We start from the raw sequence: 26,747 nt of genomic DNA, 5'->3' as shown, positions 1-26,747 counted from the left end.
GGTTTAGAATTGAGCTGTACCCAGCACGAGGGGTGATCTGCACAAATGAAACTATTTTTGTATTAAACTCCATTTAATTTGATGGGTTTGAGTCAACTGTTTTCTGATCTCACATTTAAACAGAAGAGACTGCAGGTTTTGTTTGGCAGAAAGTTCCAGCTTTTAAATTTCATGTGATCTGTCAGTTAAAGGTCTGGCTTCTGTCCTGATAGGATATAAACTGCTGTTTCACTCCTCTAATGGAGTGATCATTGATCCTGCAGCAGCTATTCAGAATTAACTCCCAGTCCCAGTGTTGTGGCCAGGTAAAGCAGGGAGCCCTTCTGAGCTCTCAGGACTGTTTTTCTATGATCCATCTCCTCTGTGAACTTGTAACTCTCGTTTGTTACCAATCCCAGCAAGAAGAGGGAGTTTGTTAACTCAGGTGTGGTCAAGAACTCACAGTTCTGGGAGTGTACAGATGGAGAGACCTAAACTATACTTTTCTTTCCTGTTGTGTTTTCATTGTGTTTCTCCTAAAAGGAAAACAAAAGTGCTGCTTTGCGAGTATCCGTAATGCTGGCTATTCCGGGGATTCAGCAATAGAGGGCACTAGAGTAAATGCTTTATTAAAACAGTATTTTTATTGGATTTGCATACAAAAGTGAAAGATCACTTCTGGTTTTTTTATGTAGGAGGGATATCGTACCCATTTGTTTAGATTTTTAATGTTGGAAAGAGGCTAACAGTCAAAGCAAGTGGAAGTCCCAAGATACCAGCATGACACATAGTGGAACTGCAGAAATACTTTGGACTGATTTTTGACTTTTTAAACAGAAATTCTGCTATTTCTTTCCATTGCATTTGCAGTGCAGAAGTGTATGCAGCAATGTGTTTCCAAGCCAGGTGTTTATTGAATGTAATATCTGATGCCTTTGATTCTGTCAAAGGTGGATTTCAAATGCATTTTATGAAGCCACTGCAAAAGGAACACCAGGTGTGAGAATGTGTGTAGACCCACAGTCTAGATCCAAATTCTCCAGAATGGGGATTCTTGTTCAGGCTCTGTTCCCTCAGAAGTTGGGAATTCAGCATGTGCTCTGAGCTGCTGCATTTTGTGGTCTCCATATGAAAACCTAATTTAATTTAAAGACAACCTGAGCTTCTTTTAGCCTACTGGCAGAATTTACTGGGTCTGGTGGATTAGGTTGGTAGGTGGGATTCAAATGCCTGTGGACAGGTTTGTCAGAGGAAAAGGGCCATAGCTGCTGTTTTACCTGCTAGGATTACCCACTCTGCTGCCACATTGCAGCTGCAAGCGTAGCTCTGTGCAATGCCAGGACACCCTTCTGGAGTGTGGTGGAGACACCACCTTTTGGAGCAGGTGGTAGAAGGTGGAGCAGCCAGAACTCCTTGGGGAGCTGCTGGTATCCTCCAGCCTGACTCTGGGCTGCGTGTGGTGCAGCACAGGGCTGTGAGTTGGATGCTGGCCAGGGGCTCAGCCCTCTGCTTTTCCCCTGTGCTGCTTCATGATGGGTAGAGATATCTGACAGCTACTGCAGGCTTGCACAAGTAAGCTTAAAATCAATAGTTCTGTAGGAAATCAAATGTAAATGAATTATTGTAAGCTAGATTGGTAAGGATTTTACCTGCGGGGCACTTTTTTGTGTGTGTGTCATAACTTCACTGCAGTTCAGAAATTAAGAATAAGATTTGTTTTCTGTTCCAGAAATGCTATCTCTTTGCTCTTGAGCTGAAGAAGAAATCCTATGTGGTACCCTGTTTTTGTCACTGGTACCTGCAGGGGGGGAGCCCTTACAGGTAGGAGGCATTTCAGGCTTCCTGGGGAGGGAGAGCTCAACCATGTACCTCTCAATCTGCCTCCCAGAAACTGGCATACTAAGAGCTCCCAAAATCATGATAGCTGTGGTATAGCCTGAGGAGGGGATGTGGTCCAGCTCTCCAGCTAACTATGATGCTGAAACAGGTAAAGGAGATTGTGAGAAGTGAACATGACCTAAACTTGATTTTTTTTTGTCTTGGGCTTTCATTTTGAAAGTATTTCCACTATTGCAACTTTGTTTGAACCCATACCTCTATTGAATGAAGTGAATATTCTCAGCCTTGTTTGCAAACAGATTTTGTGATTATTTCAGGGTGGTTTGGCAGTCACTGGGTGTTCTGTTTCTGTGGGAGTGGTGACTGTAAACAGGACTGTATGCAGAGCAGTATCTGGCCAAAAGAAGTGTAATAGATTTCAGGAGCAGAAGCCTGTTTATAGGCTAGTTATATAGGATCCCACGTTTGTGCAAGAGTCTCCTGTGACAAATCTTCACTGGATAATTCTGGCAAGTGCTGGAAGGAGGGAGAAGATTTGAATGTTGTCACATTGATAAAAATACAAACAAGCTTTATCAACCAATTAGACTGATTTTAATTCTTTAATACTCCAAAGTAAATCAATGGGATTTACACTCCTATGTCACTTAGGGCCAGGTCACTCAGGGCTCAGACATGTTTAAGCATCTGAGAACCAGTGCAGATTTCAGCAGCTGAATCCTCGACCCTTCTCATGGCACCGGTGCCAAGAGTGGGGAGTCCTCCCTCAGTCAGGGACCTTCTTTGGCAGCTGCCAGCAACCTTACCTGGCTAACAGAGGTCTCTTAGAGATGCTTTATCCAGGCTAACACCTACATCCCAGTTTTTCTACGTGCAGCTAGATGGCAATGTCACCCTCTGCTTCCCGGAGAGGCTGCTGAGCTGCCCTGAGATGCCATTCTTGGCCAGCCTGCCTCATCTCCTCCCCCTGGCCAAGGATGGCCATGACACAGAACACATGTGTCCTGGTGTTTACCAGTTATCTAGCAAACCATCTGGCACAAAACACGTTAACATTAGCTTATACCAAAAAAAAAAAAAATATTTAAAGGCTCTAAGATAGATGACAGAATTTTGGAGGTTTATAGAAGTACCAGCAGCAGAAACTGAAAAAAAAATCTAGTTCAGGTAGTTTACTCTAAAATACCTGTCCTTCTTTCCTGTTTTGCAGATGGGAAGCTGAATTTAGGTATTAACCAATTATTTGCTATCTGGTTCATTAAATCAGAAATATGGTCATTGAGTTCCCAGGCAGCAGGGACATCAAACAGTCCCAGGTTCATGCAGGATGCTGATTTTTATACCTCCTTTTCTGCTTTGGGCCTCCCTTGGAGTTCTCAGTTAGTGATTCACTCAGGGAAGTGTATTCTTCTTACCAAAAGGCTGATCACTCCCTCTTGCTTTGCAAATGTGATGTCCTTTGCATGTGTCAGAGTTGGGTTGTTGCCTGCCTAGATGATAGATAAACTGTTATCTAAAAACTCTGAATCTGAAACTGGTGAGTAATATGGAAAATTTTATGTGCAGTACCCAAACTCTATCTCAGTAAGACACTTGGCAAACAAAAACAGCACAAGCATTTGTGTTGGAACCTGGACAGTTTGATTAAAGCACTTGTCTTCTGCTGAGGTCCAAATATATGCTCTTAAAAGAGCATTAACAGTCTCTTAATAGAGACTGCTACAGGAGCTTATCCTGTTTCCAGGGCAGGGTTGCTGACCCTGAATTGGGCTGTGGCACTCACAGATAGGGCTGCAGTTCAAGTACTTCTTGGAGAATTTCCCTAGACAGGAAGTTAAGCCAGTTCTTTCTGTTCTTGGGAGAATGACAGAGGGTCCTCTCTGTGGGAAGTGTGTATCCCAAAAAGCGCCTCAGCTCCTGTGAATGGCCATTGTACCTACAGAGACACAGCAGAAGACCTTAAGTGGTACTTGTAGATAGTCACAGCCTTACAGGAGTTTGGAAGGTGTGGGCTTTGCTGGACTTCAGTCTGATATGAGCCTTGTGTAGCTTCTCAATGGGGAAGGGGCACAAAATACACACAAAGATCCCTCAGGGAAAAGGATCACCATAAGGACCTCAGAAATCCTATCTTATTTGTAATAATAGTGATCCCTTAAAAATCACTACTTGGGAAATATGGTTAGAACTTTATTTTAATCTCAGATGGATGTTAAGTGTGACTAACAGGTAAACAAACAAGCAGCAATAAAGAATATTTCACAGAGATAAAATAGATGTTACAGCAGATCTCCACTTCCTAGTAGCTGTGCTTAGAGCTTTCTGGAGGCTTTTTATTTCAAATAGCTTTCTCATTCCATTACAGAACTGAGTGAAACAGTTAAAAAAGACCTTTGTGGCAACTTTGGCATCAAACTAGAATGTAGACATTTGGGCATCAGCAAAAAAAGACCAACACAATGTATATTAAGCATTCACTGAAATGTGACATGCTGATACCAATGTATTGTAGAAATAACACAGTTCATTCTGTCTTGCAGGAGAAATATAGCTGAACTTCATTCTCCTTCCTTTTGGTACCTGCTGGCTGAAAATTGATTAAAACTTAAAGCACTAAACACCTTACATAGTTTGAATAATTTTTCCAAGACGCTTTACAGGCATACTTTCCATAGAGCAAGCAAAACTCTCTTCTGATTTCTGGGAACCAAGCCACAGGTTCTCATGTAGAGATGATTTTACTTGCTAACTTCCCAACACAGTAGCAGGACCAAGTAGTGTGTCCTCCTCACACTTTCTAATGAAGACTCTTTACTGTGGTTGATAAATAATGCAAAGGTAATACAAATTTGACTTTGAACTTTCCATGTGCTTCAGTTGTTTAGGCACAACATACATTTTGCATATCCATTTGGAAGTTAAATTTGTCTGGGCCATGACAGAAATGAAATCACACATTTCCTAGGAAGGGGAGACCACAGAAGAGAGACTTTGCTATTGAGCCTCTCCCTGCCTCTGCCTGATTTAGTAATACTTGGTTACTAGGGTCTGATGTTGGAGCATCTGTGGGGTTCCTGCCTGTTCTTTGCTTGCTTTCTGCTGCACTGCCCTGGAGCAAATTGGTTGTGGGAACAGCTATTTAGAAGCTATCAGGCAAAGTCAGTTTTGAGTGAAGAAAACCCAAACATCATGTAGGGTCCACCCATATAAAATGAACATGCTGAAGTCTTACAGTTCACCCCTACTAGGGCAGGATAGGAGTGGTGTTGATTTCTAGCAATAATGTAAGTTATTTTTTTCTATGACTCTAGTAAAGCCATTGTTGCAATAGAATAACAAATCATAAGGTGCTTCATTATGTCTCAGTAGTTGACAATGAAACTTGCAAAGCATAATATTTATATGTTTAATAGATACTTACTTTGCATTTCTTAATAATGCAGGACAATTTTCATAATTCATATGCATTGATGCATCATTTTTATACATAAATTCAGTGTACATGACAGCCTGAGCATCAGTAAAGTAAAACTATTAGCTTTCCTAGTTGTCAGTGAATGCTTTTATCAAATGTGCTAAGTCCCCAGAGCTCGGATTTCAAAGAACAGGACTCATTTCAGACCACATCATGAAAGAGCACCTGATTCTAATTGCTTTCCAAGCAGAAATGATATGGTAATCCATTATCTGATCACCATAACAGTCTTTGCAGAATTATAGCTACTTTCTGAACTCATGGAAATTTTGGGTTTGCTCCAGTAAAAGTTTACCAGAAGAAGGCCTTTTTTAAAACTTGATGCTGTCTAAACCTTTGTGGAACACTGTATGCCACAATTGGAATGAAATAATGTATTTAAAGATAAAACATGTATGAAGAAAAGATCATACATAGATTCACTGCTTTAGGGAAGAAACCATCCTTTTTCTAATCTTCCTTATTAAACTTATAAACAGTATGTTAAAATCTAGCTTAAAATTGAAACAATTTTAGAGCTGAAGCTTTTTTAGGGATAAAGCTTTCACATTTTTTGTAATTATGCCTATAATAGCCAGGTGGAATTTATGGGCTTGTCTTGCAAATGACATTATGGACTCACAAATTAAAATGAATATAAATGGCAAACAAAATAGCATTGAGAGTTAATGTTTCCTAACTGAATAAGTAATCCTGTTTCAGAACACTGTTTAGCTAACAGATTTTCTCCTAATATTATTTGTGAATTGGTGCATGCTCAGTACATACAATTGTGCAGTCACAGGAAGTTGGGGAATTAGTGAACCCTGGTGTCCTACAGATTTGTAGGACATTGCCCATAACCTCCTCACCACACAGGTGATGTGCAGTAGTTGCTTTTCCAGACATGGTCAGACAATGGCATAATGGCTGAATTTTGCCAGCTTTGCCCTGAGTGTGGGTGTTAGTTTGGGTCTTCCTCCTTTAGCCTAGAGATAATTTTCATAAAAATTAGCTTTTAGACCATTTGTAGTTGAAATGGTCAGCTCTGTCAGAACTACAGGAGGAGAATTGAAAGGTGGGCATACAGTGCAATCGTATAACCATTTTTTCTAAAGAAGGTAACTGAACTTGCAAAGTAAAACCACAGAAATAAAGGAAAAAAAGAAGAAATTAAAACACTACTTTCATTTGACCTTCTTTTGCTTATGCAGTGTAATGTAATTTTTATTTAAGTGCTCCCATCCTGGATTTCTCATGGAGATGCCCTGTTCCCTTTCCTGATAAACACTGGCTCTGAAATTTATTGGCTTTTCCACTGTGTCTTATGGGGTTTCTTCCCAAAGACAAAATACTTCTCCTCTCAAGGCATCCACGAAAATGACTGTTCTCTCTCCTCCAGAATTTCATGAGGTACATGAATCATCTGAAAAATAATCCCAGTGCATAGGCATAAAACATAGCCCTGGGAAAACCTCATTTGGGTCAAGAGCACAGCTCTCCCTGACTTTAGCTGCAGTTGGGAATACTCCGTGTTTACTAAAAGTTGGATAAAGGAACTCAAATGCATAACCCAGGAGAAATTAGGCAGCAACTGAAGCAAGCCTAATGTGGCTTGCCAGCACCACACAAGGATGTAGGGACAGCTATCATTTCTCCTGGGCACCATACAGCTGCCTAACCATCCTTTTTATTTGTCTCTGTAATCTTCTGTACTGCTTCACCTTTTTCAAATTCTGTGTTAAATACAGTGGCTGTTTTAGAGAGTTTGAGTCTTTCAGATTTATACTGCAACGGGGTCCTTTGTAACCCATAATGAGCTGGAAGTTATTTGCTGACTTGTCAAGAGGAGTGTGACTTGAGATACAGTGATATTATTGTGATATAGTTGTTGTGATGAAGTCAGCCTGTTTTAAGATCAGAAACATCCCAGTTGTCTGCCTCAAGTGCTGATCCAGGATGGACTCATTATGTTGGGTTGCTGTGTTGAAAATGTTTTGACAGGCTGACTTTGTGCCAAATAAATACAATTAATCTTGCCTTAATGCAAGTGCAACATAAATTCTGTATCAGGCACAGGAATGTGATTGCAGGTTTACACTTTATCCACATTATAATTTTTACTTTTGAATGGTCTGATGGTACAGGGGTCTTACAGGGGTCTTAAAGATCCAGTCCCTAGCCAAGAGGAACATCATTTCAGGGAATACTCTGCTGTCTTGCCCATAACACCATGATGAGTATGGATATTGGAAATGCAAAGGTTCAACAATTTATTTTTTGCAATGAGAAACTAATTAAACATAAGGGAAACTGAAATTTTTGAGAAGCTGATAAGGGAAAAAAGAGCCCCTTCAGAATTCATCTTTTGCTATAAATCTTGAAAGTGTAAAGCTTTGTAACAACAATGGAAAAAAAAAAAAGTGAGCATGGCTTAGTTAGAGAAAATTAAAGCATTTCCTCCAAAAGTCATTCTTGGAAATGACTGAATTGTTTTAGACGAAATGTTCTAAAACAAACAGCATGATGTTCCCCAGCATGGAAACTTGAAGTACAAGTGGTTGCTCTTTGGCAAAATTATAAGCAATTTAAAACCTAAAAATAGAAAGTGACATTCAGTCCTAGACAAAGATGGCATGGTGAACTCTGTCCAGCTTACACAGAAAACCAGCAAACACAACAGGGCTTCAAAGCAAACACAAGCTGGTTTTGCAAATACTCTCACAGTGATTCTTTCTTTGAGATTAGAGGGAGTATGAATCATCTATTTCTTACTAGAGATAGGGCCATCTGCCTGTTATAATGAATTTACATTTCTAATAGCCATCTTAGTTGACTTTAATCACCAGCAAGTGAAATTTCTGAATTGTTACTGAAGGCAACAAATTGATTTATCAGCAGAATTAAGCTTCAGATAAGCCCCTTATTCTGCTTTCAATATTCATGTGCATATTCTTATAAGTACCTAGAGCTTAAAACGTGAAAAACCATGTAGCAGTAATTCTATGTGCATAGAATGTTATGTCTGTAAGTCAAAAATGTTGTGTCTTTTCTGAGAACTGCCCCTTTCATGCTTATCTTGCAATAGCTAATACCTAGTTTGTGGCGTGGACCTTTTGCAAGACCATCTCAGTGAGGCAGCCCTGATCTAACTGGAGACCTGCTTGACTGCAGGCCTGTCAGTGTGACACTGGGAGGGAGGTGTGCTGCACTGTCACCTTCGCTCCGGTGAATTTACATCTCCAGCACTGTGTAGCTATTATTATCTTTGATACGGGTGGGGAAATTCACTTGAGAGCTGGTTATTTCTCTGAGGTCACGTAGCAAATGAGGATGTGTCTCACTCCTATGTTCTGTCTGCAAAAACCTCATTTCTAAATACCATTTTAATTTCTTTTTTTTTCTTTCTTCTTTTTTCTTTCTTTTTTTCTTTCTTTTTTTTTTCTTTCTTGTTTTTTTCCCCCTGGTGTCTGTGTGTGGATTTTTAAGATTGCAGGTACACCTGCCATGCTCACTGCCGAGACCTGGTGCACCTGGGCTGCCGGCGGAATGGAAAATTAATGGACTGCCTCGCCCCGCATGACACCTTAGATTCATCCTACAGCAGCAGTCAGGTAAGAGATGTCCTGCTCATGTAATTACTGCTTTCTCTTGTCAGCTCTGTCCTCAAGTGTGGTCTGCCTGCCTCATCTGCCTGCTCGGGAAGAATGTCTCAGGCATGGATTTGCCACCCAGTGCTGTGATTTTGCAGCACAGCTGGGTCGAGGTGCAACTGGCTGCTGCCAGCTGGGTCACTCCTGCCCCAGTTAGTTTTCAGCTAAAAGACTAAAAAGTAATCCCACAAAACAGTGGTTTTCCTGTTGTTTCTGGAAACTGTGGGGCCATTTACACCTAATCAGTAGAAACCTCTGAGATGTCACCTGTGATAACAACAGACACCCTCCTGTTTTTAATTTTAGGGGAGAGGGAGGATGAAGAATTGTGGCAAGTTTTTGTGTATAAGTTCCTTTTTTCAAGCCTTTCATTTGAGCATCAAAAAAACCCTTCACTAACGCAGGTTGGGTCTAAACTTAGAGTGTTACTGTTTTAACTGAAAAGCGTTATTCAAAACATAATTAGTGAAAACAAACTGGTATATGCACATCCACAAAGGTCAATTTAACCCTTTTACTATCTTTAGAACTCATATTGAAGAAATGTCCTTACTGGGGGAGAGGGCTAAAACCCAAACAATCCCAGACCCAGCAATCGTTGGTAATGCTCATTTTATTCACTGTAAGAATTTATGTTGTTCACTGTAAGAATCAAGAGAGCTTGATAGAACAGCCTACCCTGATTTTCATTATCCACAGAACTGCCAAGCACAGGCTGCACCATGCTAAAAGCAACCAGCTGTAAAATTTGTGCCCACCCAAAACACTTCTGTCTCTTCCCTTCCTTCTGCCCCACCGTAAGATGAATAAGTTCATAAAACTAATGTTCTGACACACACCAGTTGTACACCCTGGGTCACTTTTCCTACCCAAGGGATATTATGTTAGCAGATTTGTGGAATGGGTTGCTTGGGTCCGGGTTGGGTTTTTGTTTCTTTTTTTCAATAACATTGTACAGAATCAACATTTTTAATTTAAGTTAAGCATATTTTGGTATCTCACCAATAGTTACACTAAGTTAAAAGACAATTTTGTATGGCAAGAAACTATAATTCTTGTGTATTTTTTCTTGTGGTGTTGTCCATAATATATAGTGGAGGCAGTATAACTGCCCTCACAAGCTGCCCAATTATGTACATGAGAGATTGCTCCATAAATATATTAACACACTACAGCAGATACCCCTTGTAGACAGCAACTTCTGCTTTAAATTTTTCTTTCCTGAAATCAGTCTGGTCTGAAGAATCAAACAGATGCCACTTGTCTTCAAAGTCAAGACTATCTTCCTACTTAAATTTACCAATTGTGGGATATGCAGTCACAGGTGATTGTAGCCATAGCCCTATTTAAAGGCAGATACTAAATAATACTAAGGAGGGCAAGGGAATCCTCCTTGAGGATTGCAAGCATTTATTCTGAGTCAGCTCTGAAGCCCAGCCACACAATCACTAACTAAAGATGATGCACTGCCATTTCAGTGAAAGAGTCTGAAGACACAGAAAGAAAAGCAAGCTTAACTTGGTGGGAAAAGCAGCAAGAAATATTAATGCACAGTTGAGATACAACCCAGTGCTTATATTCCTCTGTGATGATCACTTACTCACTGGTGAATCAACCAAAGAAGTATTTTCTCAGAGGATTCCAAATTAAAAAATAGTGCAATGCTTTTCCTTTCCAGCTTCCTGTTAAGCAGAATTCTTATAGCATATACAGAAGGCCTAAAATCCAGCTGGGAAACATTTGTGATGGACAAAGTTAGACTTTATCCTCAGCCCTTGCCATAGACATGTCAGACAGATTCCAGGAAGCATTTTTATAATTTTATTTTTTTAGCAGGAGAAAAAATGGAACTTGCTACAGACTTATGTCAAAACCAATTTTTATGAAATGATAATTCTACTAAAAAGTAAGACAATCCAGCTAAGTAAAAACGATATTTGGTAACACAAAGATGTGTAAAGGCTTCTAGTGACTGGAGTGATTGTTCAGGATAGTCCTGGAACAGGCTGTGCAGGGAAGGGGTGAAGTCACCATCTGTGGAAATGTTCAAAAAATGAGTAGACGTAGCACTTCACAATATGGTTTAGTGGCTTTAGTAGTATTTGGTTGAAGATTGTACTTGATGATCTTGGAGGATCCAACCTTAATGATTCTATGATTCTAAAACTTCTGAGCACCCTTGTTGCGCTTGGTGTGTGCCCTCCAGGTCATCACTGAATTTTCCCTGCAAGTGCAGCATTTTATTTTGTAGAAGCTCCAGTGACCACCCAGCTGTCCAGCCCCCCAAACTGTGACTGAGGACATGGTGTCTCTCTGTGAGCTCCATGTGTATTGCTGTTGGGAAGACCGAATGGGAATAACTCAGATGCTGAAAGGCAGAGCAGCAGTGATGGAGAGGAGGAAGTACAGGGCAACACAGGTTTTGGACCTGTGGGTGACTGTCAGTGACAAAATACGATGGGAGCAGAGAGAGAAGGGCATTAAAAATAATTATTACTCAAAAAGACACATACAGCTTGCCTGTGAGAGATCTAAAAAAGAGCAAGTGCTGTCCTGGGTATGAATACTGAGCAAGGAAACTGTTTCTTGCTCTTTGAGCCTTACAGTACTTAGGGGAGCCAAATTTCATGTGCATTTGTTTGTGTGCAAGATGACTGCATCAAAGAAGTACTGTTTTTTCCTACTGATTTCCTTCCTCTTGGAAGAAGCCACACTTTGGCTGCTTGCAGTGGGTGACAGTTGTTGCAAATCTCTTTCCTCACTAGCTGTTTGGGTCAGTGTGTGCCTGACAACTGATACACAAAAGATGAGCATTAAAATGGTATTTTCAGCATCCATCATCCACTGGTTTTGAGGCAGGAACCATTTACATGCAGAAAACCTGGAATGTTTCCTGTTGGGTCATTTTCTTTATGCACGGCCGTCCTGCATGCACAGAGCAGACGGAGCTACCACAGGAATCTGCAAGGTTTGAATTTGCTCCTTCCTCTGCTACTGACCTGCTCAGACCACTTTGTCTTTCTAGGACTTGTCTACCTCTCTTGTAGGTAAAAAAGGAATTAGAATTTTTAAAAATAATTTTAGTATCTCTGAACGGGAACATTGTTGCAAAAGCTGGCATTAGGTTACTATTTAATTAAACACAACTTTCAGCTCAGCTGCCTTCTCAAAATTACTATTTTCTTCCATGCTAAAATTTCCTGGACTTTATCAGACTTAAAGGTGATTTTTAACTTTCTGTTTAATGTTTGAACCTGCATCTCATGTATAAAACTGAACAGGTGTTTAGTATAAGGTCGTGAAGGGGTCAGGGGATGGGAAAAAAGATGATGGTAAAAAGACTGAACCTATCTTCTTTACAAAATTATTCTTGCATTCTTACTCTGTGGATGGTGTCTAGCTGCAAGGTTTTATTTAGATGCAGGACTGTGCTTTTGAATCTAATCTTCGAAATGTCTTTACTTTCCTTGTTTTGGTTGATATCAGGGAGTAGTCATAGGACAAGAATCAATTCCACTTCAGGTGAAAGCTAAGCTGCTTCCTGAAGCCTGTGAGAAGAGGCACTCCAGGAGCCAACCTAACACACAGTCCACTGGATCAAAGCAGAGATTTTCTTAAGTAAACATTATGAAGGGATTATATTGAGGACTTTGGATTCTCAGCACCACTTGCTGTCTTTTACAGAGCTGTGTGTTGCGCTACATTATTTGCTAAAATAGGCATTAGATTCTTGGCACAGAACTTTTCCCAGTGATGCCCGCTTTTGCTTTATCTATATCATGACTTTGAAAATCACATGACATGCAAAACCAGTTAATTTTGCATGAACTATGCTAGTCAAATGCAGAGTTGCAAAGATCACATGTATTTGGGAATGTGTCACCCATACAGTAAACATCAATTTAAACTGTGAAGGGATTTTGCAGGAATATTCATATTTTTTAGTATTGCTAACAGACCATAGTCCTGGGATTCATGCCTTTTCTTCTGGGACAACTGCTTTGTTTTGTTTTGTATTTTTTTAAAACACTAAAGCACTAGTTTGAAGTCATTATATTGGCACTCTTGTGCTGGTACAGGTTAAAGAGTCATGGCACCTCTGTATTTGCATATGCTCCTTCAAACACGGAGAATATTACCTTGTGATGATAGTAGGCAATGCTTTGAACTCTAACTCTTTTTGACCTAACACCATTTCAGATTGGGCAGGCAGTGTGAATTTATCTCCTGCTTGATACAGGTGATACAAACTGCCCTTCACTCTGCTGCAGTGACCTGGTGGTGCCCTGAGTGCAGCAGAGCTTGGTGCCCAGCTGTAGCTCCTGGTCCTGAATGCTTGTTCATGCCTGTACACTCTTCTGTGTTCCCCTTGCTCTTCCACTCCCAGCGGCACCAGGACTGCTGGTTTTGGACAATGCTCTTTCAAAATGGGTCAGGAAAATGTTGTAGCTTCTAACCTTTGTCCTTGCAAAGCCCAGTCAGCTCTTTAGTTCTCAACACAGCCCGTGAACAGTGCTGTCAGCACACCAGGGGCTGGGTGTTATGATGTGGCTGGAACACCTTAAACTCCAAATAACCTCGAACAAATGTCATGTTGAGACACAGTTTGAGAATCTAGACTTAAGATTTCCCTTATGGGAAAGAGGAATTTCTTACAGGCTCTTAACTGCTGATTTTGCAAAGAGAGTCTACAGATTTCCAGTGGAATTCCCTCCTGTGCAATTCTGCCAGCAACTGGAGCACTTGGGTGCACACATGAGTGGTCAAACAGTCTCAGAATCTGGAATGTGGTCACACAGCTTGACTCTGTTAACAAGTCATTGGAGCTCAAAATACCTAATTTTTGAGCTTCTTTCTCTGAGTGTGTATATATACACACATAAATGTTTCATTATAAAAAGGTCAAGGAAATTCCACGATGAAGCTGTTCTTACACATCGCTAAGGCAGCGGGGTTAAATACTTGGAAATGAAACTCACAAAGTCAAACATACTGCAAGTACCCAATGAAAAAAATATATGGCTCAGGTGAAAATTGTGTGGCCCTAGATGTTTCCCTCCTGAACAGACTTCCTATAGAGATTAAAGAGGAAACGATGTATATAGGTTCTCTGTGGTCTTGTACAGAGCACTCAGGAGAAGCTGGGGCAAGAGTTGCCAATTTCTTCCACGAACAAGCAGACTGGGATGAATAAAGCTCCTTTCCAGTAATCCTCTCTTGTGCTACCACATTGTCAATTACAGGCACCCCACCTCTGACTGACATGCCAAGGCCTTCTCAAAAGTCTAAGTACCAAAGCTGTTATGTGGATTTTCATTTTTCATGTTTTTCTATCATCCTAGATGAATCAAAATGTGACAATTTTTTATGCATAAGTCACAGATAGAATTTAGTTTCTTCAAGTTAACAAGCCTTCCCAAAGAGGTCTCACTACACTCAAATTTTCTCAAAGACAAATGGCATTCACAGTTGAAGTTTGTACAAGACGTGAGGCACTTGATAAAGTATAGAAAGAGCTATAGGGTGTTGCAAATGACTTGGATAACAATACACCCAGATTATGTCAAATTGCATGAATGCCATGGAGAAGAATGAGAGGATCTCACAGTGCTAATACAGAAACTTCTGGACATGGAAGGGCCCTGAGGTTGTCATCTAAATGTACCTGAAACTGAAAATGGTTTCAGTTCCTTCCCTTAAAAGATATGATAGTTGAACATTTCTTCAAAAATAACCCATGGAGAAAAAAACCTGACAAGACAGAGCAGATATAGGTGTGTGCGGCTCTTGATTAATAATATAAGCTACCTTTGAGCTATTGATTGCTTTCCTCTACTAACTCTTGGTAATGGTGTGTACTCTGTACAATGGGCATGGGGCTTATGGCTCACATATTTCAAATCTATGTTAAACCTGGTTATGCTTGGTAGTAGTTGAAAGGAAAAGAGGAAAAGTGAATTATGTTTGTTTTGGCAGGCAAAATGAGGTAAATTTTAAATTTTGACAGTAACTGCAAAAGCTTTTAAACAAAAACTGAAGCTGATTTCAGTTCTAATTGTGTATATTGTTCAGGTTACTATTAGGGAAATATATTTGGCAAGAATAAAAGGCTTGATCAATTATATAAACTAGAAATTAGTTCCAAACTTTAAAAAAATAATTTGAGACTTTCCACAACAGTTCCTGGGGCACTACCCTTTGCAACACTCCCTCAAAGGAATATTATTAAAATGGGCTTTGCACAATGCTGACTTAAGGTCTTTAAACCATAAACTAATTGTAACATTTTATAGAGTTGAATTTACTCTATCAGATATTTAGTCTTCTTCAGTATTCTCTGGTACAAGCATCATGGAATAGTCTGTTGGGTTTTCTTGAGCACACTGAACAAACACTTGGGTTGATGGGGACTGAGGCAGTAGTTGAATATTACAAGTAGGATAAATAAAAAGACACATTTAAACAAGGAGAGGATTTTAGAACTCTGAGTAGACCTCAAAGCCCAGTAAGTACAGACTGGATGGGGCATATGGTGAGGGGACTTGTATCATGATACCACCAAACAGAGTTAATACTAGAATTGATATTTTTAACAGAATAAATTTCAGCTTCCTGGTGGAAATTTTCAGCCCACAGAAGCAACCTGAATTGTGTTTCTACACCTTTATGTTTTTTAAACTTTTTTTTTTTAAACACACATTTTTATCAGTAAATCTATCTTCAACCTTTTTTATCTTAAGTTGGGCTTGTTGGGGGGTTTCTTTCCATTTTAAGTACTTGGTTCATATTCAGGCCCAATCTTTGAAACAGAAAGGTAACAAGCTCACTGCTTTAAGCACACATCACTGAAACCAAGAGAAGGTCAATTATCAGTTGTTTAGCAACCAGATCAAGTGTAGTCAAACAGCTCTGATTTTCTAGTTCCATTGAAGAAGCAGACAAGGCTTCAAATTAGAGGAAAATGCTCCTATTAGACAAAGGGAATATTTAAAATGTGCTTTTGATTTTTTGTACAGTTAGGTGTTTTCATATTCAAGAGGTTTGTATTGTCTTCCTAGAAAATACATTTCCCTAAAATGTAGCCAGCCTCAACCTGCCATTTGGCAGCTGCCATTGTTAAGATCAATGTTCTTTTTCTACTATTTATTTCTAATACACATATTTTTTAACAATCCTTTCCACTGCTGTCAGAGTTGTGCCAGGTGTAGGATGTAAAATACGTAATGTATTTTTTATTGTGCCAATTTCCTTCCTAATTTAGTTATTAATATCTTCCCAGTATCTCAGCAGGCTCAGCAGAGCAGAGATGATAACATTGCTAATTTAATACAGGTAATGCAGTCTTGCAGGTCCTGTATGTTCCAGGTGGTTCTCCAGTACTCAAATAGAATTGCTTAATCATATTGCAGAAGAAGTTCAAAGAGAACTGATCCTCTAAAATGTTAAGTTCTTGTGGTGCCTGATGGTTGGGCTTGTGCCTGTTTGCAGCAAAGGGATCAGAAATCATTTCTGTCTTACCTTCAAGGTAGATTTTTCAACATGCAGAGCAGGACAGCAGCCATGAGGACAGTTGGTTTTGATGTGGCACGTGAAGGCAAATGGATGTGGCATCTAAACTTGTGTACTTGAAGATGTGTATTTTGCTGGTTTATGTTGTACATTAGAAGGTGTGTGGAAGCTGCACAGTTGCTGGGTGGTAGATCACTGACCATGATAGTGTCCTGAGTGCCTTACTGAACCCTCAACACATGCAAAGAAAATGAGCACTGCTAGGGAAATTGTTAAATGGGGTGTTAATGGGCCCTGCAAATCTCTGTCTCAGTGAAGTCCTAACACTGATTTTTCTCAGGAGTCCATATGCTGTAGATGACAGATGGAGTACTGAACTTTGCCTTTCAGTTAGAGGCAGGCTGGCAAACAGAGTGACAGTGGCTTTCATTCCACTCTTCATGGCCTGATTATGTTTTTCATATCCATTAAACACCTCACTCTAAATAGAATTACCAGCAGCCATGTCAGGTTTGTCCTAACCTATTAATCCACAGGGGTAAAGGGGTGACTGGTTGTGAAGTATAACAACGGGCTGAAGAGATATTTAATATCAGGGCACTTACTACTTTCTAGGGTATTTACTCAAGAGGCTGATTTTATTTTGCATTTGAATATTCAGGAAGGTAGCTGGGTTTGTGATATGATGCAGACTGCTTAATTCATCCCACGTAGACCTGCCCTGAGCAAATAACGAGATGGCAGTGAGAACTGATTAGAAAAGAAAGTCAGAACTGTTGGGAAACTCACATCCCATGCTCTCAAATACTCTTCCAGCTTCACATTATCTGCTTTTTTTTTTTTAATAGAGTTTCAGCCTTTTTGTTTGACTTATGGCATTAGCAGCTGTTGGAAATATACACAGAAGAGATTGCTGCTGCCTTTTGACTCAGTGCAGGAAGGGCATGATGCAAAACCTTCCCTGGTGGGGAAGGAAGGTGGGGAGTGGTTTTTGATTATTTTTAATGATAACATTGCTGGGTGAAGATAGGAAAATATTTGTTCCCAGTCTTTGATCCAAGTAGCATGCCAACCAACAGTAACAAAGACAGCTGTTAGGAAATCAGGTAGACAACAGAGCCCTATGTTGTTCTGTTTGTTTTTCTTACAGAAATGAAAAGTCTTGTTTCCCAGAGTGCAGGAATCAAATGACAGCAGGTAGCATTTTTTCATACTGATTCATGACTTCCTCTAACTAGTGGCACTGCCTAAAAGCTGCCCTCCAGACTCTTCCTCAGTGCAGAAGAGCCCACTTGTTCTCAGGAGCTCACTTTCTCCCCAGCTATATGCATGTGCTACACACTGGGCTCCCTTCTCCAAGGGATCACATTCTACAGTGAAGCTCCATTCTTGTATATGTTGCCTCATATCAGTGTGCTCCACAGGAATTGGGGATAGGAGCTTAAACCTTCCCCATTTACTCTGCAAATAGTGTGTCTAGGTGTGTAAAAATTCAGTGATGTAGTGCTAAAGCTTCAATATCCTTACTGGGAAAGGGGAAGCTGTCACCAGTTGCATGCCATTTAAATGCATGACAATGAAATCCTGCTAGATAAACTTCTGGGGAGTTCCTGCCCAAAGCATGAAGTAGCTGGTTGCCTCAGATCAAAACATGCTGGGTTCTCTTAGCACTTGCAGGAGATCTTAAGCAACAGCTAGTTTGTCATGTTCCCTCCTCCCTTTTTATTTCAGCTATGGTAAGCCTGCATTCCAGCAGCATAGGCCCACTAGGGATTCAGCACCCCTGCTTCCTGAGACCTTATGATACTTTACTGCCAAGTGAAAAAAGCTGCCTGGATAGAAAAGGCTGTTGTATAGTTTCTTGGGAACACAGAGGCACAGATACAAAATGTATACTCCTATAAGCTTTTCAGATCTGGTTTCTTCTACAAATAATACTCTGATATCAGTTGTCATTGGTTTTCTGTTGGGTTGCTTTGTTGGTTTGTTTTTTGTTTGGTTGGTTGTTTTTTTTTCTGAATGCTTATTTCACAAATAATGTAACCGATGCAGAAAGAAAGACTCCAGTCTTCAGGTAGATCAAAAGGCTAACTTTAATGAAAGTAGTGAGTCTTTTATAATGTGACTTGCTAAGGTGATACTTGATTGGTCTCAAAGTAGAAACATCTCACACTGTTGGTGACTATGAATAGCACACTGTGAAGAACCACAACTATAAACAATGGTTACAGAAAGAGAGATAATGATTGTTTTAATTCTTTCCTCTAAGATTCCCAGGCTCAGCCTGGGAGAAATCATTTCTGCTCTTTCTTCGACTGAACTGAGAATCTCCACATGTAACAAACCTTTCAAAAAATTAGATGAAGTCCCTTTACCACTTCTTTCAAGATACACACCTTACATTATGGTTTTGATGTCCCAATTGAGATTTTCGATCCAACAGTAGTTTTGCATCCTGATCACCTTTCATCTGTGACCTTCATCTTACTTATGACTTATGCCTTGATTCCTAATCAAGAGGCCCCTCCTATGGATGAATTTTGGATCAGCTCCTGGCTCAGATGATGCTGGAGCCATGATACTTGGACACTGGACAGGAGAGAAAATTTATTTTCCTGAGAAAATAAACCTGGCTGGTCTCTGCATGCCTGCCCTATTTGTATAACCCCTAGAGAAAAATGGAAAAATTACCTTCCCTTTGCATTTGAAAAGAAAACTTTCATCATGAGATCCCAAGAGATCTTCAGAGACGTATTTCAATTAGTCTTGTGAACCCATGGAAAGCTGCTCATGCCTGCTTCAGATATTTTGCCTGCTGATATGTTGAAGATGGATAACTAGATACGATCATTTGATTTGCCTAAATCATACCTTATACTTCTCCATCTTTTTCTCTGCTGATGCTTGCAAGCGTGTACTGTAGCCATGGTAAATCCCCTTTTAAGGCTTTGTCTTTTTTTGTCTGACAGTGTTTGTTTACAGGAAGATGAAGACCATCATTGATTATTTTGCTTTATAATCCTAGGTGAGAACAAAGCAGTGATGATGGTTACCATGGGGCAGCAGGATGAAGTCAATACCATGCATCCTGCCTGGGGCTGACCTCACTTAGTTGACTTGAGGATAAAAATTACATTGTCTTAATTTCACTAGTCTTTTCCATCAAAATTTCTTATCAGGAAATTCTGCAGCATTATTCTCTGGGGAAGGAAGACCAGTGTATCACAAGGCTGAACATTACTTTTATATTTCTCTGTACTCCTGAACTTTGATTTAAAGAAACACTGCTTTCCAGTATTTTTCTGTTTTCCATTTGCATTGTTCTCTTCCTTTGACCTTCCTTTTGCCATCCTGAGTAACATTTCCCTTTACAGTAACCTTGAAGAGAGATTTCTTTATCTGCATAAATGACTAATCAGTAAGGTCTTATGATTATTATAAAGCAGTTTGTTGGAGGCGGGAATTGGAGCATGAAACAGGGACCGAGGAAGATTTGCAGTCCTTGCTCTACTAGTGACTGATTAGATATGGCCTTCAGCAAGAAAATTTGGACTTAGTTTTCAGATGTGCTGATTTAATTTTTAGTCTTTTGCCTCTGGTTTTCTTTTCTTCCTTGTTTTGGGGGGAGGGAGTTGCCCATGTTGTGCAAACCTGCTATTTTGTTTTACCTCAAAATATGTCTCAGTCTGGGCAGTCAGAAGTAGAAGCTGATTTTAGAAATGGTTGTGAGTAGAGTTCCTTACCTATTACCACAATGAGGATGAACTCTTTCTTGCAAAATGTTATGGGTGAATGAATGCACTAGGTGGCACAGAGTTATGAGCTCTGAGAACTTGATTGTTTCTTCTTTACGCTTTACCTGTAACTTCTGTGAATATCCCTGAATTTGTTAAAGAATCCATCATTTGGGGAAAGAAAGCAAGGTTGATTTCTTAAAGCTGAGGATTACAGATGAAGGTAAATTTAGAGTTAACTCAGTATGAGGGAGTGGAAGGAATAAAATCTCCGGCACTTGCATTTATGAACTATGATTTTGATGAATTCTTCATATTATTTTCCCCACAATCAGCAGATATAACTAAAGACAGGAACAATATATTGGAGTGAATGAAGAGGAAAAAAGTGTTTTGAAAATACCTAGGATCCACACTTTCAGTTGTCATTTGGCAGCTGCTGTCTGTCTGAGAAGTGTCCTTAACATGACCCTTTGTGGGTAGGTCAGGAGCCCTCTCCTTTGGCTGAACCATCTTTCTGAGATCCCATGCTCCATCTCCCAGCAGGAACTTGCCAAGCTCTGCTGGGCTGCACAGCTCCCACAATTTTCCCTGCCTCAACCACATCCCAGGCTGCTGGGCCTCACCCCTTTGCTGCCACACAGGGCAGGAGCACACAGGGCAGGAGCAGCCTGTCAGATGTGTACATCCCCCATGTGGGGCCAGAGAGAGGACTCCTGCCAGGGAAAGAGAGACAGAAAAGGGACACGAGGGCCTGACATGAGCCATCTGGATTTTTTATTCTTGTATCCTTCTGTATCCCATCAAGCTGTCTAGGCCTCCCAGAGCAGCCCCACTCTTGGGGATTCTTGAGAATCATGGCATTAGGTTAGACAGTGAAAAAGGAGATGTAGGGTCTAGCAGAGTCAGTAAGAGTAAAGTAAAAGTCAGTAAAAGCAGAATTTTGCTGCAACAGATCCAGTTTCACTAACATTTTGTAAATATCCATTTCATTTTTTTCTTAAAGTATTCTCAACTTGCAGTTTTGAGCCTGCTTTGGACTGAGATTGCCAGATGGGGAGTCAGTACATGTCCCTGAGCCATGGGGCCTCTGATATGAGGGAAGTATGTGTGCCTCCATCCCACCCACCCTCAGGCTATCTGAATTTTAAGATGAGTTGGCCACAGTCCAACAGTGGCAGCATTTCATAGACAAGTCCTCTAGACTGTGCTAAAGCACTGTATGTAAGAGTAGTCTTATTTTACACTCTTCTCCACAGTTTTGTTTCTTATAAGTCACCTGTGTGTTTTGGCATCAGTTAAGAAGGAAAAAAATCTGGCAGTTCTGCTGTAGTCAGATTTGGCAGTCTCACTGGTTACTTCCAGTAATTATCTCCATGTCACAGATATGCTCTTGGTGCCAGTTTTAGGAAAACCTTCTACCTTTTTGATGTTAAGGAAATGGATTCTTTAGGAAATTGTTTTTGTCTGAGAACCACCCCTTCTTTACAAATGCTCTCACTGTGATCTTTCACAAAAGGCTGCATTCAAAATTTGAAATATGCTGATGTGCAAATAATTTCAATAGCTGACCTGCAGAATCTGTTGGCAGGGCTGCTAGAGGCAGTTTGCTCTGATTCCAGCTGCCTGCTTAATTTTGGCAGCTGCATGCTTTCTGGCCCAGACGCCTGCAGTCTCTTGTCCAAGTTAGGAGCTAGACAAACTCTATTCACTGTCCTGTAAGTGCACCTCAGCTTATCATCTACATGAAGAATTAGACCTAAAGCTTGGGCTGCCTTTTGCCTCCCAAAGTTATTTTAAATGGACCCAGGAAAGCTGGATCAGGGATGTACCGTGGTGGCTGTGGCTGCCGGAGCCCCACCTTGGAGGGGGCGATCGCCACCTTGCCTTGTAAGGGTATCTGCAGCTGCAGAGCGCTGCCAGCCACCCTGAGCAACAGCAGGAGGCCTTTGAAAGCAGCCAAGCACACAGGGGCAGGTCCTCCGACAGAGCAGATGCTGAAGCAGATGCTAAGAGCACACTGAGGACCACTGTGTGCAGTGTGGTGGGGTTGTGGCAGGAGATTGCTTCCAGGACACAGATGTGAAATTCTTAGATATGGCTTGCAGTGTTGGTGTGCCTCTCTGTTTCAAATTCTCACACCTCTGCCACAAAAATATTTTTAAAAGTTTTGCAGAGTTTTTGTAAGTTAATTTAAAAACAGGTCTTCAAAACAAAGGGTTTTTATAAAGACTTTCAGACCCAAAGAAAATGAAGGTAGATACCCTAATGCATACAGCACAGAGCATGAGCTTTTAACATGGTTCTGCTGCTATCATAAGTGATGTTTCTGACATGTTTTGAGGTCTGCATGTAAGACTGCAGGTTCACCTACCACTGACTGTCTTTGAGGTCCAACCCATCTTTCAATTATCCTGGGACTCTGCTAATGTGGTCACATGTCAGAGGAGGGGAGGAGCACCCACAGTGTTAAGTTACCTGCACATATGGACATACATCTGTACATCTGTTGAGCCACATGAACATAACCTCTCTTTGGCAATGTGTTGCTGCAGGTTTGCTCTCCAGGTCTGGCACTCCCAACACTGAGTGCAGGCATGGAGATGTGCTGCCCATGATGATGGGGGGTCTGGCACTGCTCCTGTGGGACAAGAGGTAGAGGCTGAATGATGGAGACAGTGTATGGCTGATGAGAATAAGCACTGACCAGCAGAACTCAAGGACAAGGTGTGAGGAACAAAGAAAGTCCTTTTTAAAACAAAAGCCATGCACTGTTCATGCCAGATGCAGTTTTTTCACAGTTGGCATTGGTGGCATTGCCTTTGTAATGGCAGCTAGCCAGACAGATCTGGGATCCAGTTGGTAATGGCATAAAAGGAAGTGCTTGTGGCTTATGCAGTCTGGTACTTTGTCCCCAGTGTACTTTGTGCTCCTCTCCTACATGGAGCTTTCCAAGCTCTGACCAGTGACATCTCACCTCAGTATTGCTATGGTAGTCCCCTGCTGCCCCAGTACCCAGCTTGTTTTCCTCTTGGAAAGCTCAGTTTTGCCTGGAGGGATGGCTCAGCTGATGAGGCAGCTGTTCTATTGTGGGAGATTTCAGCCTGGTGCTATTAAGGAAAAAAAAAAAAAGGAAAAAAATTGGTTCCAGTTTATCCTAACCATCTAAGCTCTAAATTGAGGTGGTTCAGCAGCTGCCTCAGGAACAGCTGAGCTGCCTGTGCAGAAGGAACATAAACTTCCCAGAGAGGGGCAGCTCAGACTGATAGTTAAGGGTAGGAGTAACTACTTGTGTCAATCTCTAGGTGCACAGGTTGTGTGGCACATCTCAATATAGTGAAGGAAATTGGAGTTGTGGGAGATGTCTTTGTGAGCCTGTAACAGAGAGCATTTCTATGTCAGTGACAGAAAAGAGAATGTGATGAAACATGTTGTTCAAATGTTGTAGGAAAAAAGCTATATTTAGCTGCTCTAAAAATTGCTAAGCATCAGACATGAGGGAAATGGCTGTGGCAACCTATGATCTTCCAGTTTCACCTGTTGCAGTGTTTCTTAAATGTAGAAATAGCTATAAAATAAGTTACATAGCAGTTAAAACTTTCCCAGAAGAGGTGTAAACAAACTAAATTCACTTGCTGAAACAGCTATTACTGAACTATGAAGTGACCTTGTGCTGTGTGGATTCACTGTAATGCAAACCATCTGCACGCTGAAACAATTAAAGCCTTCACATCTCCTAGGAGTTTCCTTCCTCCGATTATAACTTATGTGCTGTGGTAGAAGCACAGAGGTAAACAGCTAGTTAGAGTGGCCCTCTGTGTCTGTGTGTCTGTGTAATTTTATGGTGCAGCACATACAAAACCATTTTCATTTGAAGTGGCAGCCAGCTTTCAAGTAGAAAATATAGCATATGCTTGGTACCAAATGCTGGAGCCATAGCTTGTAAGACAGCCTGAGTTAGACACATCTGCTCTGCTCCTCTGCTTCCCTTCCCCCAGCCTCCTCTTTGGATGTACCAAGTTTTCATGAAGCACAGGTCATGCTGGAGAGGCAGCACTTAAATACAGCCTGCTCCTGTGTAAGGCCCCTCTGCATGTTCTAAACTGAAACCCCTGCCTTCTGTAAGAGCAGTACCTGAGTGCACTGAGCCTGAGCTGTGTCTGAACTGAAAGCCTTGGATAGCAATTACACATGATTTTATAAAAATTGTATTTCATTTACAACTACTTTAGTTTCCAGAAGTTCAGAGTTTACACTCTTTAAAGCCATAAAAAATCAATCTACAGCCATGGCATTAGAGTTTGGATGTTGCTGTGGTGGGAAAATACCAGAGATGTTGCTTCTGTAGGATTGCTGTACAATTTGCTGTGTCCCACAACTGGCAAAGTTTCATATTCAAATCTCTGCACTATAAAACCTCTTTTTAACACATTCCTCCACCATTTATGTCCATACAGACAACAGCACTAAAACCTCAGATCCTCCCTCTTCAGATCACAGGAAAGAGTAACCAGGCAAACTCAGTAAAATAAGAAAATAAATTTATTTTGTAGGAATACTTTTTTTCCCTGGCAAAAAAGTTTTAGACACTCATTTTTAGAAAACTTTCAGTTAGATTAACATTCTAGACAGTGTAAACATAAGCCATGTAAACATAAGACTGTACAATTAAAATAATTAAATATTTTTCTTTTAAAGTTAAGTCTGAAAAGTAATGAGTAGTTGCAGCATGGTTTCTGAGCCATCCATGATTATTTGTCTCTGTGGGCAAAGGCTTCCATCCTAGGGAGTGACCTCTGGCATCTGGCCAGGTCCCATAAAGCACCTCAGGTCCACATTTCTCAGAGCAGGCTGCATCCTACATGCCTGTATGTGTGGATTCCGGATATGGCATGCATGTTTTATCAGTTCAAAGTGCCTGGAAAATATGTGGGGGGCTGAGTGAGTGACACTGGTTGGGATAGTGTAAGAGAATGCTGAAATGCAGAAAAAGACTGGGGGGCTCCACACTGCCATGATGATGTGATTTCTGGTGCTGACTACCCTTGGAAGAACCTCTGGGGTTTGTTTTGAAGGAAATGTATTGATTTGCTGTAAAGAGGGCTCACAAATGAACTAACATGTGAAATAAGATTTTCAGGACACCAGACCCTGGGGCTGAGCTGGGAAAGGGAATTATTTGGCAGTGTTGGTTCAAGTCCTCTAAATTGTAGGTCATGTACGTGTTATATATAAAATACTACCTATAGCAAATAGACAAAAGATATAAATTGCTAGATTTATAGTTTCCTCTGTGACCTGAGTACTGACCCATGGATGACCTCTGCTGCAGGCTAGAGAAGTAATGAGGGTCTTGGTCATGCCCTGCATGAAGGGTTTGCAGGAATATGTTAAGCTTGAGGCAGTCAGTCATGAAAGAGGCATTTCCCACCTTACAAGTACATGCCTTGAGACCCAAATAGATCCCCTTTGTGTTTATTTTTTATAACATCATGGGGGTTTTGTTAATGAAACAGATGAAAAAAAGTAATGTCAGCTTCCCTGCATCAGCCCAGGGCTCAGGCTCTGACCTCCTCACCCACTGCAGGGCGAGATATGGCAGTCTGTGGGGGCATAAATGGCTTCTTTCCCTCTGGGTGGGAATGGTTCTCCTACTGCATTTAAGTGCATATATTGTTTTTTTCCCCTCTGGTCACCTCTTTTTCCCCCAAAGTGCTGTCTGATTGATAAAATGTAGGCAGAGGAGAGCAAGAGCCATACTGAGCTAGGATGCCTCTGGCAAGGCTACAGCCCCGTGTGATCTGCAGCTCTGCTGGACTTCTCATTGATGTAGAGCACCCACTTCCTGCCTTTCTCTTCCCTCCATATGTTAAATCTCCTAAACTGAGGATTTGTGATGCTGTGTGCACATCATTCCATAATTTTGAAAGAAAATTAGAAGCATCATATTTTCCTTTTGTTTTCTCTTTCCTAGTTCTCCAGTATTTCTCAGCCCTGATACATATGCTTTCCTTAGCTGCCTTTTCACATAGATTAATTTTTAAATTATGTGGAAACCCAGAGCGCCAGGAATATTTCTCTGTCTGCTCTGGGATGCCCTGACCCCCAGGGGAGTGCTGACTTTGACCCTCATTCATGGAGAAAGTTTCCTAGACTTCAAGACAGACAAGAGCCACAAAAGTGTGAAATGGATTATAGAGAGTAGTGTAGGTGTATCACTTGGTGAGACATTTAGGTTTTGGGATTTTTAGTATGTTGTGGATGGAAGCAAAATGGAGGACAGAAGGTGTCATCCTGGGTTTCTTCATGCTTCTTCTTCCTTCTTCTTCATGGGTTTGGGTGGCATTTTGTAATTGGGCAGAAAAGTCTGCATTGTGGGCTCTTTGGGATCAGTTATTGGGTTAAAAGGGAAAATAATCTAGGTGTCAGTTCTTAATTGGACAGTTTAGTCTTAAAAGACCTTGTAACAAGAGATAGTTAGCCATTTTGTGCCTTGCTAATGTTAAGCTGCCAAACTCACAATAGTGAGACTGTTTTACTGATAAGAAACAATAAACACCTGAGTCTGAACATGAACTA

The 26,747-nt window shown here is 40.8% G+C and overlaps 1 protein-coding gene across 3 annotated transcripts in view; it reads left to right on the top strand.

The window, feature by feature from the left end:
- Positions 1-26,747, top strand: part of RASSF3 (Ras association domain family member 3) — a 106,011-nt gene that overhangs the window by 17,430 nt on the left and 61,834 nt on the right. For 2 of the 3 annotated variants that reach the window (XM_071423504.1, XM_071423506.1), the window contains exon 2: positions 8,762-8,886. In XM_071423504.1, the coding sequence (XP_071279605.1) occupies positions 8,833-8,886 (54 nt within the window). In that variant the 5' untranslated portion in view covers positions 8,762-8,832. Of the gene's footprint in view, positions 1-8,761; positions 8,887-11,687; positions 11,894-26,747 lie in introns of those variants that run through there. The other variant, XM_071423505.1, reaches the window with a different exon arrangement.

The sequence above is a fragment of the Agelaius tricolor genome, unplaced genomic scaffold (genome assembly GCF_023055355.1).
Source record: "Agelaius tricolor isolate 1412-34295 unplaced genomic scaffold, bAgeTri1.0.p SCAF_3, whole genome shotgun sequence".
Lineage (NCBI taxonomy): Eukaryota > Metazoa > Chordata > Aves > Passeriformes > Icteridae > Agelaius > Agelaius tricolor.
The sequence above is the reverse complement of the archived record's forward strand: the minus strand, read 5'-3'. Positions and strand labels throughout refer to the sequence as shown.